The sequence below is a fragment of the Musca autumnalis genome, unplaced genomic scaffold (genome assembly GCF_047663935.1).
Source record: "Musca autumnalis isolate F117 unplaced genomic scaffold, ASM4766393v1 scaffold_5, whole genome shotgun sequence".
Taxonomy (NCBI): Eukaryota; Metazoa; Arthropoda; class Insecta; order Diptera; family Muscidae; genus Musca; species Musca autumnalis.
Window position 1 is genome coordinate 103,515,372 of NW_027412088.1, and position 20,004 is coordinate 103,535,375.

Below are 20,004 nucleotides of genomic sequence, written 5' to 3' on the forward strand. Positions count from 1 at the left end.
TACATATATTCTTGCAACTTCTGGAACAAAGCATATGTCATAAAATTTAAGCTAAGTGTCAATCCAGCAAAAAAGCGTACAGTGAACCCCAAGAAAATGCCATAAGCTAAAAATAATATGTATGTACCCCAAAATTCTTCTTCTTTCATAGACCCACCTTCACATATATGAAAATGTTGCTAATAAAATATTAAATATGAAAGATACTCGCGTTATAACCTAATCTGAACCGATATATACCAAAATTGGCATTTTTATTTCTTTTATATACTTGTGCAAAATTTTGTAAACATACGCAGCAAAAAAAAAAAATCCGTACTAAATAATGGATTTTTATAGTACTGCTTCCTAGTCGTACCTACTTACAAAACACCTTTCTAACCCATTATTTTAACAAGGACATGTTGCACTGATTTACTAGTTATCCTATGACCACTAGAATAACTAGTTATTCTGTGGCCACTAGAAGTTGAAAATAAGCTAAAGAAGTAAGAGAGGGTTATAGTCGCACAGGGTCGACCAAGTGATACCCTACTCCACTACACCTGGGGACTTTTTTCCAAGGAATTTCTTTTATGTGATTGCGACGTATTTTAGCCGTCCTGTCATACATACATAAGTTGATATACATACATGGTAACATACCAGAGATATAGAACATACATACGCCGTCATTACTGGAAACGTAAGGTGTTATTTTCCGTATGTTATAATGACCAATCGGGGTTTTTCGCTACATATTATTAAAACAATCATCCTCGGACACACAGAAAATAAGTAAACTCAATACTTATAACGTCTCTAGGTTTTTTTTTTTTTAAATTTTGGGTCAATTTCCCAAGAAGAATGGACTTTGATTCCAAAAAAATTGTACCGTCGTAACAAGGGCCAGAAAGCAAAAAATGCAAATAAAATTTAAACAATCTGAGACGAGACCTTAATTGACACTCTTTCCAATATTTGTGTGGGACGCATCCGAAGGAGTGTTCCGATGTAGTCCATATTCGGACGTAATCCAAGTCTCTAAGAAATAATACGATGTACAAAATTAAGACCAAAGCGGTTTCTCTCGATATGATCCATCTTCGAACTTAAACTAAGTTTGGACAAAATTTACGAGACCTAAAATTTGAACCAAATATGTTGATTCTTCGAGAGTTATCGTGCGTACCAGCCAGCCAGACAGACGGACATGGGTAAATCGACTTCAAATTGTCTGAAATGGATTTCGTCCAAACATACTTGGGTTCTGAAATCATTATTTCGATAATCTTTTTATACCCTCAACCCTTATGGCACCTCCCACACAAAAGTTCGAAAATGTTCGGAAAATTTGTGAGCACGATAACTCTTGAAGGGAGTGACGAATTTGGTCCATACTTTGCACATCCTGAAATGTGTACCAGACTTAGATAAGGTTTCAATGTGGACTCAATCGGTCCACTCCTTCGGGTACCTCCCACACTAAATTTCGGAAAAGTTCAGTTTAGGACCATCTCACGAATCGCTTTGATTTTTGTTTTAGCAACTTATATTCACTGCCCCCCATATGAAGGTACAAGTTTCATTAGGGGCAAGTCCATACTTCCTGAGAAAATAGCATGAAAGTTGCAAAAAAAAACCCTATGCCGCCGTGTGAGGTGGTTGGAGCGCAAGATAACTCTAGAACGGATCTGCCGATTCGGTCCAACATTTGGCCTTAGTAATATTTTGTCCAAACATAGTTTAAGTTCGAAGATAAGCCGTATCCTTCAGGTACCTCCCCCACAAAAGTTCAAAAATTTTCGGAAAAATTGTTCGTACTGTAACTCTTGAAGGGAGTGGCCGAAGGGAGTGGCCGAGTGGATAAGTTCACTTTAAGACCTGATATCGAATCACTTTGATTTTTGTTGAATCAACTTGCTTTCGCTGTCTCAATTACGATGGTAAAAGTTTTTTTCAGGGGCAAGTTCATACTTCTTGAGCAAACAGCCCGAAGGGTGTAAAACCCCATAGGCACCATATGTAGTGGCTGGAGATCCACTTCCATAATGGTCAATGTCGATCCATTCCTTTTAGTATCTCCTCCTCAAAACTTTTGATATTTAATCCTAATCAACATTTTTATCAGTTCAAACGCCCAAAAATTTTAAAACCCCTAAATACAGACGTTTTTTGGGAAAAAAATGTTTCAATATACACAGGCTGAGGGTATATCTCTGTCGGAAAAGCCGACTTGTACTTTTTTACCTGTTGTCCTAAATGTTATTAAAATAATTTTAGAAATAGTTTTCTGTGATTTTTATCGAATCGATCAATGAAAAAATACCAATATGTCGAGGTACTATTACATTACTTTTTACCAAAGGTATCACAAAAACTTCAACACCCAGCATGGTAATCTGTAACAATTTAAAACCCCGAGAATCCTTCTTTCATGATTTGAAAACTTTTCTATCATGATTGCGATATTTTGTAACATGGAATGTAATTGTAGTTCTATGCAAGAAAATCACAACAATCAAAATACCACTTATATGATAGGCAGTAGTTCAGTTATCTAGCCGCTATATTCATGTTGGGTTTCAAGTTTATGTTGGTAGATTGCCGAAATATGTCTCCTAGGAATAAAATATAGAACAAAAATTGAATTTGGATATTTTTTCCCACAAAAGTTCACCCGCTAAGAACTATCGGCTCATTATCCAAAATTGTTGGCATCTTCCTTGACCAAAATTTTAGCGGATCCGAATTTTTTCTGGGTAGGTTAATTTTTTTATTCTTGTTCACGTTTACAATGCAAAAGTCGACTTTTCGATCATTCGATTTTTACAAAGAACTCGAAAATTGACCTTGCGATTTTTAAATTTTTACTAGAGTTGTGCCAATCTCGTTCAATTGAACGATCCGGTTCTTCCGTTCAATGGACTCCAGTAGTTTGCATGCGTTTTTGAACGAGGATAGTGAACGATGAACAAGATTACCCAACACTAATTTTTACTCAAAACTGAAAAGTCGACTTTTCGATTTCTTGATTTTATTATCAACAGATTTTTTGACTTTTGACAGCTTATCCTATTTAACAAGCTTTATGCTCCAGAACCTGCTGCAATGAAAAAGTTTACCATTTTTATACCCTCAACCTTTAGGCTAAATGTATGTATATGACCTGAATTTTCATACGACCACTACACTTTGGACGAAATCTGTTTCAGAACGAACGAAGCAATCGACGGGTCCAAAATTTTGCATTGGTAATATTTTGTCCAAACTTAGTTTTCAATCGATTATGCTGCAATTTGGTATATTGTGTTTTCAGTGGATAGAAAAATTATGTACAAAATATTTTCAATATAGGTTCGCGTTTTGGTATAGCCCGCATTGAACAGTACCGGCCAATATGACATATTTTAATGCTTCCAGACACATTTCCCAACGTATTTGGTTGTATTTTGGCATTTCATGTTGCTCGTAGTTAGGAAACCTCTATGCGAAATATTAACAAATTAGGTTAACGTTTCGGTATAGCCTCCATATGACCGATTCTCCCATTTGTATCATTAATGGTCTGCAGGTCTGTATCATCCCTTTTATTCATAATATCTAAGATTATTTTCAGATTGGCACTGAATTAAAATTTTTACCGTATATTGGTATGTGCTCCACAGCATCCAAAAATGTTTCACTATTCATATAATCATCAACATTTTCAGGTCCAAATCATCATTTGTTGGGATTAGTGAGTCCATTTCTAAAAAAAAAAAAAACAGTCAACAATGACGTTCATTGTCGCGTTAACCTTCCACTTTTGGAAAATGCAACTAAATGAAATTTCCGAAGACATTTTAAAAAACTTGAATATCTCTGAAGATCGCATGTTTCCGCAGCTATTTTGGAGAGCAGACCCCAATCTTTCAGATTATGTAAGGGACTCACTTTTGAAATGTCCACAGAAAATAAAAAAATTATTTTGAAAACTTTAAAAAAGCACTTCTTTCCGATTAAAATTTCACGAAAACAATAAGAGTTTTTTGCATTTTTTAAAGAGTACAATATCATAATTATTTTGTAAAATATTAAGAAAAATAAATCATAAGATACTGACCATTTGTTCGCGCCACTACATTTGTTTAATGAATCGAAAATCTAATTCTTAGAAAAAAAATTATGAAACAAAAGTGCAACTTTTTAGTGCATTTTTAAGTCGTTTCGCGGAGTAAATCTCCAAACTGAGTATGGGCCATTTGCAGTGGAGACTTAGCTAACGAATTCAATAAAAATTTATTTAATTTTATGTACTTTCAAAATTCTTTAAAGTTCCACTAAACTTCCCATATTTCGCACTGTGCGATGGCGTTTTTTTTTTTTTGGGCAAGTCTATACTTCTTGAGATAATGGCCTTAAAGTCCAAAAAACCTTGGCGGCACCAACTAAACTGGGTAGTACGTAAGATGACCCTTACCGCCTCGAATTATGAATATTGACTACATCTGGTCAATCTTTCTGGTACCTCCCACACAAAGTTTGGAAAGAGCGTAATTTAAGGACTCGTCTGAGACCGTTTTGTACATGCGGCCCTAGTTAAGACGAAACATTTTTATTTTTTCGGGGGCGAATACATACTTCTTCAAAAAAAACCTATAGACGTCAGAAGTATTGTGTTTACTTCTTTTCTTTAGGTCCGAAGCTGAGGGATATATCCGTCGATAATTTCTTACTTGTTTTTGATTCTTTCAAAAATTGTGTTTATTGTTCTTAATGAACAATTAAAAAAAACATAAAACAACTAACAACAACGATATGATGTGGCATTAAGTAAAGAAGCAAACACTAGAGAACCAAGCAAAATTCTCATAAGCAAATATTGGCATACCAAATGACTTTTGGTGCAGATGTTTTCTGCCCACAGAGAACTCAAAATGCCACTTTACATCTAACTCGTGATGAAAACCATCAAAATGCGGGAAAGGGCAAGCACCATTAGATGGGCCATGTTAAGGCCCCCGAGGTACACACTCGTCTTAATGCTGCAGTAGAAGGGCGACGTAACAGGTCGGAAGCTTGTTTGGAATAATCTGCAAACACAACAGATAGCACAAACCTACCCCGCCCAATTTACCCACATACTAGAAGGTAGGAGGAAGGACGTTCTACGACGAGAGACGATTCCAAAGGGCTGTCTGCAAAGAGTCGTGAACGAATTGGAAATGTCGTGCACGATTCATCAATGTTGTCTTAAAGACACTTTCCACTGGGACATTTCCAATTCGTTCACGACTCTTTGCAGACAGCCCTTTGGAATCGTTGACGACATTTTCACACAAGTGTCCCATTATTCATGCACGGCAACTTGGGCGACAGGGTAAGCGAAGTAAGATGACTAAAATCCCCGTATTTCGTCGACGACTGTTTCACCAACTCTGTCTTGCTACTAGTCATCAATGACCCAACTAAAGACAATTTCATTTATGTTGTCGTGTGTCAAATTTTTATTTAATTATAAAATATATAATTTTTACAAAATAAATAAGTTAAATAATTAAAAATACTTAGCTCCCGTATGTTCTGCAACCCACAATTTCTTCCAGCTTTACCACGCCCTACACTTCTTACCCCAACCGACCGAAAGGCGACCTCCCTCTATTTTTGGATTCTGCAAAAAGAAATGGTTTTAAATGAATATTGTGAATATCCCCTAGATATTCGTAAATCCTACCATATATCACAGGCGTTGTACTTTACAGTCGCTAGAATTTTCAATGTTCTTGAACCTAAATTCACCTATTTAAAAAATAACTATAATTAAATTTAAAGTATTTAATTATATTTATTCTAACTTACCGTTTTCTACATAATTCAGTTTGTATAAATACATAGTTTTTAATCAGTAACGCGGTTTCGGAATTTTTCTGACTTTATAATTTTACATTTATTACGAATCAAAAATTGTATATTTGAATAAATATGTGTACAATTGTTTGCAGGCACACTGTTGAGCATTTTTCGGTTTGTTGCCAAGACACAATGCAAGACATGGTCATGCAAGTTGTAGTACATGACAATTTCGGAACATTCGTCAACGAAAATGTCATCAAAGACTCGATTTTCTATTGGGAGTTTATATGGGAAACGGTATAAAAAAACCCACATTTTTACACAATGGGCTGAAAGAAAACGGAACTTCGTTCCAAGCTGTTCTTTAAAAATTCTAGGCCACTATACTAGGGATACGTAGTGAATTGCAATAATCGATTTTTCGATTATTCGGTTTTCGTAAAAAACTTAAAACTCGACTTTCGATTAATCGTTAACTGCCGAAAACCGATTTTAATCGACTATAATCGACCATTTTCGTTGATGCAATCCGTGAGGGTTATATGTATAAAAAAAGTACCGTCGATTATGCGGTTTTAGCACACCTAATAGTCAACTACGACTAATAGTCGACCACGATTAATAGCCGACTAAGATTAATAATAGACTACGACTAATGGTTGACTACGAATAATAGTTGACTCCGTCTTCCAAAAGTCGACTAAGAATAATCGATTATCCGGTTTTCGCACAGTCAATAGTCGACTACGACTTTTGGAAATTTTACGGTTAATAATCGATTAATCGATTAACCGAAATCGATTTTACGTATCCCTACACTATACTTGGAATTTTACTAAAATTTAGTAGCTGAGGAAAAATAAAATATTATTACAACTGAAATTATTCGAATTACATGTGAAAATGGTGTAGATGACAACCCTTTTTTTAAGACTTTTATACATACTCGTACATAGTCATGACAACAATCTAAATAGAGCTTAAAGTTGACATTAACTTAAAGCATATTTATGCAAAAGTTGAAATAAAAAGCACATTTGTAAGTTTTTCTTTATCGCAAGTTTATTTATTGCGTTGTTGCCATATTTCTTGTGTAAAAATAATAAACAAACTTATTTCAAACAAAAATTATACATGAAAATAATTTAAACAAATTTCTTTTTAATTTCTATAAACAAAACAGATTTCTTTTACATAAATTGTTTATTAACTAAAAGAATAGCAATAAAATATACAATAAAATTATGGGAAATATAGAAAAAATAACAAATTGTTAATTTATTAAAAAAATATACAAAGATAGATAGAAAGATACGAAATGGAAAAGTGAGGCAGGAAATGATCACAAAAAACTTTCAGCATTGAAAAGCAAAATCATCAATACAAAGATAGACGTAGACAGAGAGAAGGAAATGAAGAAGTGAAGATATGTGAAACAAGTGCAAGTTATAGTAGTTCCATCATGTTAAAGAAAATAGGGTGGTGAAATGCCCTTCCTGCTAAATCGCAATAGATAGAATAGAGTTGGGAAACGGTTGGTAAGTTACAGTAAAGTGCTGAGTATTTAATTCATATGTATGCATGTCTGTGCAAATGTTTGTTGAATTGTTTGTGGTTCTTAAGGTGAGAAATATTTATTAGTGTTTTGTGTGTGTTTGCTTTACTCGCAAGTGTGTTGCCACATCGTGTGATTATCAAGGGAATTTTGTTATTGTTTTTACATCATAGAACACAACTGTATTTGTTTATGTAGTGAAATAATCTCATATGTATGTTCCGTGGTGGCTTTAGTATTCTTTATGTAGAAATTTCTTCTTGCGCGATATAGTTGAGAAATTTACTTAAAAGAATCGTCCTCTTGGACCGGGAGCAGCCACTGGTGGTGGTGTAGGAATATGGGCACCTTCAGCACGATAACCATTCTCATCAGCTATATAGGTAATGGTATAGACAACACCATCAGGACCAGTGTAAGAATAAGAACCTTGCATGACCTAAAACAAGAAAAGAAAGAAATAAAATAAATTTCAAATAATTTCAAAGACTTTGTTTCTATATTTTCTTGTTTTTAAATAAATTTAATTTTTTACAGGAAGACTTTGAAAAAATTGTAAGTAATGATGGATAACTTCAACCAAATATACTAGAGATTTTGTTTAAGAAGGGAGTGGCATCACTTCAAACATCGAAAAATACAGATGCACCTAAATGTATGCTCTATAATGAAATACTTAAAAAGAGCTTTTAAGTCCAAATTGAAAATGAATTATTAGCTTAGGTGTACATCATCTCCACTATATTCAGCTTAAACAACTCCACAAATCTTATGTGACATTTGATGTAACCGCACATAGATAAAATACACATTTAAATGACATAATAATGCAAATTGAATATTACCGAAAGATAAGCTATTAATTGGGGATAAATCTCAAATTTGTTAAAATATGTAATTCTTTTATGTTTTATGTTTAAAATAGGCGGTGGTTAGGTTGGATTTGCTATTCGTTGGTTATGAAGACTATTATTATAGCAGAAACTTACCTGAGCTTCTAATTGGGGATTGCCCGCATTTTTAAGATAGCCAGCTTCATCAGCACGAATTCCGTTGCTTGTTTCATAACTAAAAATGGAAATGGAAAATTTGCAAAGTTATTAAATCAACAAAGGGATACTGTGTTTTAAACAAGAAGAGGCGCCATGATCATTAACAAGGGGCTTGAATATATAGGCGAATGTAGGGTAATGACGCCACCATACACCTACGCCTAACATTAGAGCTGTCACGTCTTTGGTTTTGCGTTTGTGATAACCTAAATCTTAAACAAATCTTCTAATAGTACGTTTAGACTTACGAAATCCACTGTATTTCAAATTTCCATAGCGAATATATCAAATCAAATTCACTAAATTTAAGACAAGGATTTCATATTTGGATTTGGTAAATATAAAATTACTATAAGGTCGTCCTTTTGTCCATCGTTGCCGAAGTTGATTTTTGGCTATGGAGAAAAATTTCCTACTAAAAAATAGTTTTGGGATGGCAACAGATCATGTTACAAGAAACCAAATTGATTTGGTAGATAGAAGACATTCATCAAATGTGTTGGACGTACGGTCGACCCGAGGAGCAAAGATCGAATGGTATCAAGAACTCGGTTCACACCTGATTGAACGTAGCAGTTAAAATAGGATCAGGCAACATGGAAGTTGTAGTCACAAAGACAGCTTCAGCATACTGAACTCTTGGCTAGTTAAATCACTTCTTGTTCTGATAACATATATGCGAAGTGTTAAAAAACTGCTCACTCCATGTTATGTGAACTACTTAAGCATGATTTAGACACGATAAAACCACGTTCAGCCCAATTTAAGCCTTAGAAATCGCAAGAAAATCAGTCTTTTAAGTTCAGGTCCTATGCTCCACAGGTAGTGAAGGATAACAGAAGAAGATGGTAAGTGTTGATTACTATCTTAAACGACTTTATTAATAATAATACGTGGCCTTCAGCTGAACTAATATATAACCTCACTGAACAGTTATACATACCAAAAGAGATTTCTGACTAGGGATGGGTTGACGTTGATCTTTTCATCACCCCGTTGTAGAAGGTTATCTGAAATCCCGAAGTGACCAGAACACTTTTACACTTAATAACATTGAGAATCCCAAATACCAAGTCACAGCCACGTCAGTAGGAATTTTTTTTTAAAGGACTCACAGTGAGTGGTATTGTTATAACTATACGTGGGATTTTGCATATTTTTAAAAATTTCAAATTAAAAAATTTTGATATTTTTGGGTGATTTTATAAATATTTTTGACATATTTGCATATAATATGACAAAGTATGAAAAAATGTGGCATAATGTATTCAAAGTCACGCAAGAATATTAAAATATTCCTATTTGAATTTTTGAAAAATATGCAAAATCCGATGTCTAGTTATAACATCAAAAAAATGGACTTGTATTTATAGTTTTTCCATTTGAGCGTATGAGAAGTTTTCTGACCACTGGGGACCTTAGATATCAAATTACAGTTGAAATGTGGCTAAAGCCTTAAACCGTGAATCTACACCGAAGAGGAGAAGGTCTTCCCGCACAGGAGCAGAAGGTCTTCCTATAAAATAGTAGAAGGTCTTTTCATAGAAGGGCAGAAAGTCTGTCTTTAGAAGAGCAGAAGGGTTTCCTGCAGAAAAGCAAACGACCTTCTTGCGTAAGAGCAGAAGGTCTTTTTTAGAATAGCATAAGATGTTTCTATAGAAGAGCAGAAGGTTTTAGTGCAGGAGAGCAAAAGGTTTTCCTGCAAACGAGCAGTAGGTTTTCCTGCAGAAGAACAGAAGGGCTGAAAATCTGCCAGCAGAAAAGCTGAAAGTTTTAATACAGAAGATCAGAAGTTCTTCCTGCGATCGAGCAGGGATAAAATTCTTTCCGCAGAAGTACAGTAGTTCTTCCTGCAGAAGATCTTTCTATAGAAGACCGGAAGATCTTCCATCCAGAATAGCAGATGGTATTAATGCAGAAGAGCAGAAGTCTTTCCATCAGAAATGGTGAAAGCTTTACTACAAAGGACCAAAAGTTCTTTCTGCAGAAGTGAATACTTTCTGCAGAAGTGAATTTCTGCTACTTTAGATGGATAATGTGGCTAAAACCGTAAAAATACCGATGGAATTGTTCTATTGGGCTATATCAAAACGTGGACCTGTACCGACCACTCTCTAACGGAATGTTTTGTACACCCAACGAATACTAAATACTAAATTTTAGCTATTTCGGTTGGGTATTGTGGCTAAACCCTTGAAAGTCGACAATTCTCTATAGTAATGTTTTATACCCTTCAGGGATGATAACATTTTAGCCATTTTCGTAGGGTAATGCGGCTAAAACCTTGAAAATAACGAAAATCGGAATTTACCCTTTTATCGGGGCTATGCGAAAAAGATGACCGATGTAGCCCGAAAATCCATTAATAAAACACAGCTTAATGGTCTTTCAAGAATAGATTCTTGTTATCAGGAAAGCAACAGGATTGGTTAAACCAGCCTTACAGAACCGGTGACTATATGTGACCATCGTAAGGCGGTCCTTAAGGCTCTCAAGTCATGGACCATAAACTCTCTGGCTATCTTTTATTTCAGAAAGGGTTGATATACGAAATATCGCTAAACTTTGATAGGTTCCAAATCATAGTAATACAATGGGAAACGAATTAGCAGATAATCTAGATCGGGTGGCTCTAAGTCTATCGATTTACCAATTTATTAATCTGTTACTACTACTAGCACTATGTTACTACTACTTCGCGAACTTCGAGAGATCTATTTTAAGAACGCACACTGCAGAACTTACATACATAGCAATCTGGTCTGTGATCTCTTATCGTTCTTGATGCACATAAGAAGGAACCAACTTCTTAGTAGATACGAGATAGATGCTGTTACCTCCTTATTTAACTATATCCCATTATAATAATATAATTGTTCCACAAACATACATACTTATGTTCCTACAACAAGTTCGAAGGGACAATGTAGAGTTCTCTCATATCAATGATCACCCCCGCCCCATTCCAATTAGCTAAACAGTTTGTCGACGAGTTCGAATATTTTTACGAAAAAAAAAACAAATAAATAAAAAGTCTTCTTTGGAATCTCTATATTTTTTACAATACAGGGGAACGTGTTTTGTTTACGATAATATGGGGGCTGTACCAATATATCTATTTTTTCTATCTTTTTGGCTCATTAAAAACCTATATTTAATTTAGGGCTATAGCTTGATTATAAATATTTTTGGCACACCTTTCCGTACCCGTGGCACCACTGCGTAGCTTTGCACTTCATAAGTATTTCTTCTGCTAAGTAAAAATTATGTACAAGTTATGTGGTACAATGTTCGATACAATGTTCAGACTCGCCATTAAAAAGATGGTTCTAGGGCATTTATTTTTTATAGTTTAATACTTTTTTAACATTTTTGTAACGTCAGTTACTCTAGTTTGTAATAGTTGGAAAGGAAAACATTCTGATTTATCAGAATTTCTTCTGCTTACTAAATGACAATCTATTGGGAATTTGACAGTTATGAAGTTCCATAGCTTTTCATTCTTTTACTTACTTGTAATTGTACGAGCCATCAGGGTTCAAATTGAAATCCTGTTTAAGAATTACAGCATTTCCTTCAAATGAAGTTGGACGTGGTGCTATACCTCTTTGTGCTGATACCACAGCAAAGCAACAAAGCGCAATAAATACAATGGAGTTCATGATCTGCAAAAGTGAAAAAATTAAAAAAATTAATACTAAAAAAATGATCTTCGCCTAAAAAGGCAAAATTTTGAAATAAATAAAATCAGCTGAGCCAGGCTGGGGTTTGAACCCACGTCCTTGAATACACACAAAAAAGTGTTGTCACGTCGTGTTAGCGTTCAGAGCCAAACTCATAACTTTCAAAGGCAGCGCTAGGCGTTTGTCATGAAAGCACAACTAAATGGGAAAATTCTCATTGTTGTTGTAAAAAACAAAACAACAATGCATTTGAAAGAAGAAAAGTTCGAGGACGGCGAAGCCGCTCCACATCCGATATGTCTGACGAACCTTTACCGAAAGGCGAAACATGCACGTCACATAGTGGTGTGTGTGTAGGTTCGAATCGTCGGCTTTCCTTTTTCACTTGCATTATTGATCATAAAGCTCGATTAATAAACATTAAAAAATTAATAAAAAAAAAATTAGATTAGAAACTATTTTCATTAATTGTTTCTTTCTATGTAGGAATAAAGTACTACCAGAATACTTTTAATTAATTACACAAATGACGTTGTAATTTATAAAAGCGAAATACTTTACACATTCAATTGACAATCTTAGTTATTGAAAGTGAAAAGTAACAAATTGCCTGGAATAGTTTTCCAACGAAAACATTCACAAGTTTTTAATTAAATGTTTATTTATTGTAACAACAATTCAATTAAGTGTCCACAGAAAGTACAAGTGATCTTCTACAAAATCATAAAAAACATACAACAAAACCATTCATTCTAATAATGGTAATATGTAACATTGAGATCATGTGATCTTTAAATCGTTCGCTTGGAAAGAAGTTTATATGCCATGTTTGCAATCTGTAAACTGTGAATGACATTTAGTAGCGCCAACGTTCACAACATGAATTGTCAACTTGGTTAATCGAAAGTGAAACGATGTGTAAAAAAGCAATCAATTGGAAACTGTCGCAAAACGTGTTCCTCATTTCCGACAACGTTTAATAACAAATGGCCACATAAATTTGAAAAATATGTTTTTTTTTCAGCAGACGACAGAGTGGAAATTCTTTGTATCGGTGACATGAAAATGCAGATGGCTTATATTTTTGAATGTTTTAAGTATTTTTTTTTGACAATATCATTTGATAATTTATTCTAGAAGATTGTGGGTTTAAACGAGGGATGTCGAATGGTACAGGTTTTCAAATAAAATGGGATTGGGTGGTCAGAATTCTTTATGCAGATGTTTTTCATGTTAAATTTCGGCACTAAGAGATTTTTCATAATTTTTAATAAGAAACAATTTACATTTTCGGTTCGTGCTGTTATCCATGGAAATGTTTAAATTCCAAATAACTGTTTCAATTTCAATTTCATCCCTTTGCGTAAACATTTTGATGACGAAACCATTAAGTGGTGCTTGGAATTCGAAGTCATGAGAGCGACATTCATTGGAATTAGCGGAAATACACTAAAATACAATGTGGATAATTTTTTTTGGTATTAAAGTCCTCATTGAGTATATTATGGATCGTGAGGAAAGGTTCGCCATTGGACACAAATTTAAGTTATGGCGTGATGAATTCGTTGTTACCAACAAAGAATTAATCACGCCATAACTTGTAAGTGTTTCTAATGGCGAAATGTATTGAATTGTGGACGGGTTTTTGAAAAAAGTATTAAAAATTGTAACCTTTGTTTTGGACAAACTCCTCCACCTTAATTCTGATATTTGAATGAGAGTCGCTGAAATATTGTAAGATAAATGTAACAATGAACTTTAGAAAAGTGTAAGTGTACGTAAAGTACTAAAATGTACAAAATTTTAAACAGAAGGAGCTAAAATCTTGAAATTTGAAAAGATCATGAAGCTTGAGAGTTGATATAAATGTGGTAAATTTGGTACATTTTGGTATTGAGTAAACGGATAGTGCTGGAATTCGGAATTTTGGTATTAGGTTCACTGCTAGCGCGTAAAGTGGAAATACAGAGGAGGTTCTGGAAATTCATATTCATGCTACGAAAAGTACCACTCTAAGTGTGTACTTAGGATTGGTTTGATTAAGGTTACGAAAATTAGTAATGGGTACTAAATTTTGTATGGAGTGTAAACATATAGCTGGAATTTTGAAACTTGTTATTAGTGTAAATTTTGGTGTGTAGCGTTGAGATGAGAATGCCGTTTTCAGCAATAATCAATAAGCCACTTGCCTCCATAAGCCACTTGAGCACACACAATTGTTTTTGGGTCTTATACTTTTTAATACAAGTATTTTCTAGAGCTCAAGTATTTTTTCCACTACCACAAAAAACACTTACGACGCTCAAGACCGTTGCTTGTGAATAAGGAATAAAATAAACGTTCAACGTATTTTGTATACAAAAGTGTTTGCCAAGTGGCTCAACAAGTGGAATCATACACAACACTACAAACAATAAACAATTGTAGTGTTATTTGCATTTGTTTCGTTTGTGTATGCTTTTGCATATGGCCTATGTTTGGGCATTCTTCTAACTTTAAAAAATAATCTTTGCTCTCACTCTCTCGGAGAGCATGAGACAATCGGTTGAATTACAAGGGTTGAAAACAACACTTAATGTGCGACAAGCAAAGTAAAACAGAAAATATTATTGTGTATACAAAACTACTTGGCAAAGCATGCCCAAGTTTCTCAAAATATCCATTTCAAAATAACTAATTTTTTGAGTGGCTAGCCACAATTATACTTATTTTTACAGTGACAAGCAACACTTATACTTATTTTTGAGAGTGGCAAGCCACACTTAGACTTATTTTTAGAGTGGCAAGCAACACTTATACTTATTTTTGAGAGTGGCAAGCCACACTTACACTTGTTTTTTAGCAAATGGCTCACGAGTGTCAAAATCAGCTACTTATGAATTTCTTTGGTCGTTTTCGAAATTGGAACTATGTATAAGCGTACGAAAAGTACTAAATGGTTTGGTATGGTATTATGGTCACTGTTGGTGTGTAGGGTTGATATATGGGGGTAGCTTTGGAAAAAGGTACTATAAGCTTATGAAAAATACTAAATGGTACATAACGTGTTATTGGGAAAAGGTCAGTGACCCTGACGGGTTAAGATAAGTGTACTAAAAGTACAAAGTTTGGTACCATTGGTATTTGAAACTTTTCTAAATAAAATTTTAAAATTTCAGTGATTTTTATACCCTGCACCATAATATGAAGAGTATAATTAATTTTGTCATTCCCTTTGTAACTCATCGAAATATTCGTCGGATACCATATAAAGTATATATGGAGATTTCTGAGTGAAATCGGACACTTTTTTAAAATAAGGTTTTTGGGTTTCTTTATTTTTTGCTGTGGTGATGCTGCTCATCAGCAAAACATTTCAGTATATTTTCAGATTTTTTTGAGCAACCGCTCCGGAGATATCGAATTCTAAAATCGAATACCTTCAAAAGGTCGAATTTAAAAAAAAAAAAAAATATGCCAAGAAATACTCATAACTTCTTTAATATTGATCCAATTAGAAAAAATCTTTTTTTATATGTTTTGTTGTTTTATCAACTATTTAATAAAAAATAGAAAAAATTTGCACAGTGGGTTTGGATGCAATTACTATTTTTTTCTTATTTTTTTTTTTAATTTGTCTATATAATTTTTCCTTTATACCAGTGTGAAACACCGATTTTAGTGTTTTAAGAGTTTTAGCGTCATTATCATACCGAAATGGATGACATTTGTGGATTTAGTGTTCGGGGTATAAAACATTCCAGTTTCACGTTTTTATATAGCCCCCATAGAACGGTCGCTCCGATTTTTGGTATTTCGAAGGTTTCAGCGTCAGCATCCAACCGATATGACTTCCATTTGGTATTTAGCCTTTCGATGAGAGTATAAAACTTTCCACCTGTCGTTTGTCAGTATAGGTCTACGTTTTTTATATAGCCCTCATAGAATGATACCTCCCTATTTTCGGTATTTTGAAGATTGTGGTCTCAATATCCCACCGTAATGGCTGAAATTGGTTTATTAGTCTTCGTAGTGGGTCGGTATTTCGATATTTTGAATGTTTTTGCCTCATTATTCAACGGGAATAACTGAATTTCGGTATTTAGTATTCTTTGGTATAACAAAACTTTCCTTTGGAAAATTCTAGCTAGAGGTCAACGTTTTATTTAGCATCCACAGAGCGGAATCCCGATTTTCTGTATTTTAAAAGTTTTAGCAGCATTTTTTAACTTAAACGACTACAAACCATTGTAACAGATACAAAGCATCCCTTGCAAAAATTCCGACAGTATTGTCCACGTTGTGGTATGGTCCCCATAAACAGGTACCACCAAATTTAAGCTGTTTTGTTCAGATTTTTAGTCACATTTTTCTATCGAATTGGTTGTTAATTAGAATTTTGTGTTCCCAGAAGATAATATATCCACGTTTTAGCCTAGCCAATTTAGTCAAAGTTTCGAACTGAAATTGTGTAATTTAGGATGGCTTGTTGTCAGAGGATTATAATATATAATTGTTCCACAAACATCCCATAAGGGACAAGGGAGACTTCTTGTCAGAGGATTACAAAGCTCAATTCGCAAAATTTATAAATATTGGTTCATGTTTTGGAACGACCAACGACGACGCCCTATATGAGCTCTTTTAAAGGATTTTGCTACATTTTCCCCCTGAAGTGGATGTAGCTTGGTGTTTTGGGCTCTCAATGGGTAGGAAACCTCAATGCAGAAAATTATCAATATAGTGATTTTCGTCAGTTAAGTTAATCTATTCCTCCAAGGAAGGAGCCTTAACGTGGAGGTATTGCTTAGTTCTTTCATAAACAAATGGAAACTAGTTGTTTCTATTTGTTCGTGGTGGAGGGTTTACAAAGTTCGGTCCTGGCGAACTTAACGCCGTTCTTACTTATTTTTCATTCTAATTATATAAATTTTAAATTAGAATTTTTCTCATTTGTAATTCGGATTATTATTTGTTATTCGATTTTATAAAAATGGAATTTTTATTCAAATTTTTAATTATAAAGAATAAAATTATTTGAATTGTAATTATTTGAAATGCAACTGAAATCGTCAAATTATATGCGATTTCTTTTTAATTGGAGATTATTCGAATGGAGTTTTGCACATTGAAAAATTGCAGATATTTTCGTGCACGTAAGCCAAAAATTCAGTTATCATAAATAAATTTGATAAAAAATAGCAAGACTGAAAAAGGGCAGCTGACGCAAAAACGCAGCTAAAACTAATGCAGCTAAGTAAAAACTACTGTATAAAGTTCTTAAGTCTGGCGCCACCCATTGGAGTTCTTTCTTTCATATTATATCAGTCTAATTGTGTTGTTGAAATTTTTTCGCCATTGAATTAATCCCAAACAGATCATGTGCCCAATTTTTTTTATTGTTGTATTCGAACGAATCAAATAAGGTCCGTTAAATTATATAAATTTCAATAAAAAATAAAAATTAGAACTCTGAGATAAATCCTCTGTCCAATTTTTTTTTTTTAGATTTTTCGAATTGGGTAGAAGACAAAGCTCTTGATTTTGAAAATGTAACTCCATTATTTAAGGTTTTTGTTATGTGGCCCATCTAAGAAGATTTGTTGTTTCCAAATGACTTCGGAATCGTTTCAGTCTGACAGTAGTCCTTTCATTATTGTATTTAAATAACTTTTTATTAATTGCAAATGACGCCTTCGAGTAGAAAAAAATTCGATGCTGATGTAAGGTATCATAAAGTCTCATTTCACATGTTTAAAGAAACATCTAAAAGTTGTATCTTTTTATATTTTGCGAATAAGGTCCATTATTTTCACAACTACACACATTATAGGTTAGGTTTTAACCATCATTATTTAGTTATATTTTTGTTTCAAAATACTTAACTTTTTATTTTTCTTTACTTGCATTGCTAACTAATATATAACTATGTTTCATTACAAATGTATAATTCTTTCAATGCCCACGATTTAACTCACTTTTTATATTAAAATATGTTTCTCTAAAACACTTGCGATTTTTCGTTTAATGTCCTTATGTAAGGATGCTCAGTTGGTGTTCTGTATTTTGTTGTTGTGCTGACAGTTTGATGATGTAAAAGAACACACGCGTTTTCTGGCTGAGTAACACACGACCACGTCTTAAGACTCGACAGATTTGCTTTGTTGTTTGTTTGGAAAATGCAAACGTTTTTATACCATCAACGGGTCGCAGCAAAAATGCTGCAATAGCCTACCTTTGATGCCACGGTGTAGCGTGGCTCTTCTCGCAAAATGCTATACCTACAACTATTACGTCAAGTGCAGTCAGAGTATACAACAGGTAAACAACAATGCCCTCTTGTTTCTAACAGCTACAACAACAACAGCAGCATCCACGAATGTTGCATCTCCAACAACAGTTAACACATATTACCCAGTCACGGCAAAAAGGAGAGTAGACAAAATCATTTTGTGCTCATCTCATGAGAGCAAATGCCGGCAGATCTGCAAATCAATGAATGAAAAGCTTGTTTTTAGAATACAAACGAGAAAGCTTTGTTGATAAACTGCATACATTCGAGTATTGCACTTTGTTCGATGAAACTATATGTCGTATACGTAACATTTGTAGCGTAACAAGTGATTCTATTTAGCTGTTCTCATAGCCACACCAATAGGAGTAGCATTTTTTACAAAAATGTACACACCAACAACAAAATTTAAAAAATGGGGCGTTGCGCATGCTCATCATTCAATGTTTAGCGAATAGAAATATTCAATGAGATTTCGAAGTATTTACATGGAGTTGCATGAAAGTGATGGGGTTTTCAAGAGACCCACATTTTCAGTAATGTTCAATTTCCCTATAAGTTCTAGCGCATGGCGTATTACTCGGCCTTGTGAAATATGAAAGCAAACCAAAATCTTTTAGCTCTGATGTCTAATATTTATATAGATATCGACTGAGAACGGCTATTTATGGGTTACTTACTATTATATATCATCAACATTTAACTCTACAATCACAGTTTTCTTCCTCCGCCTAGAAATTGCGTGTTTAATCAAAATTAATTTAGGAGTTTTCAGAATTTTTTGGTCTACGTGATGAAAAAACGGCTTTTGGAACGTTCGAAAACTCTTTATCCTGACAATTGTGGACGTTTCGAATAAATATGGACCTTTGCCAATATATTTGTTTGGGATATGTTCTGATATGACAAATTACAGGTAATTCGGCTTTTTCCTAAAATCCTTTTATAACTAAAACTGCAAGATATGTGGACATAGGCGGTTATACTAAAACATGGGCCAGTAACAACAATATTTTGAAAATTTTGACAATCCCCCCCGGAGGCTTGTTCTTTAATGGCGATTTACCCGGAACCACAATACCCGTGTTCCCGAAAACTGCAGCCACATCAGTGTCCATAAGTTTGTATTTGTATCGTTTTTCTGTGTTGGGAGCAGCATTTCCCGGAATCCCTGCTCCGGATTCTTTTGGTCCGTGCCGGGACGGAGGAAACCCAAGGCCAATATGGATGTGCTCAGTTTGTCATATCCGCATCCACCACACTTCTTCTTCGGAGAGATGCAATATACGCCGGTACTGCCTGCATCTCACGGCTCGCTCTGGATTCGTGCATGTAAGGGACAACGAATGGAACTATGTTCAGGAATACACCCTTAGTGCAAATTGAGCAGATTGATAGCTCTACGTTTTGCACGGTCAAAGAGTTCACAAATCACAGCTTTAGAGATCCGCCCAACCCTTCTGATTTTCGGATTAGGGAGCTGACACTGGAAGTTAACATATTGGTCAGTGAGCATAAGCGGAACAAGTGGCTAAATCATCCGAAGAGTTGCAACATTGGAACCGAAATAAGCGAATTGTGGGTAACAGAAAGAAGGAAGATAGGAGCACAGTCACGGTTGATAACGTT

General features: G+C 34.4%; 1 protein-coding gene across 1 annotated transcript; it reads right to left on the bottom strand.

Annotated features, from left to right (window-relative positions):
- Positions 1-6,850: 6,850 nt before the first annotated feature.
- Positions 6,851-18,433, bottom strand: Cpr47Ea (Cuticular protein 47Ea). The gene is made up of 4 exons (XM_073957495.1): positions 18,062-18,433; positions 11,935-12,086; positions 8,359-8,437; positions 6,851-7,808 (listed from the first exon to the last, which is right to left on the bottom strand). The coding sequence occupies exons 2-4, from the start codon at positions 12,081-12,083 to the stop codon at positions 7,656-7,658; spliced, it is 381 nt and encodes a 126-aa protein (XP_073813596.1). The 5' UTR covers positions 12,084-12,086; positions 18,062-18,433; the 3' UTR covers positions 6,851-7,655.
- Between the last annotated feature and the right edge of the window lie 1,571 nt (positions 18,434-20,004).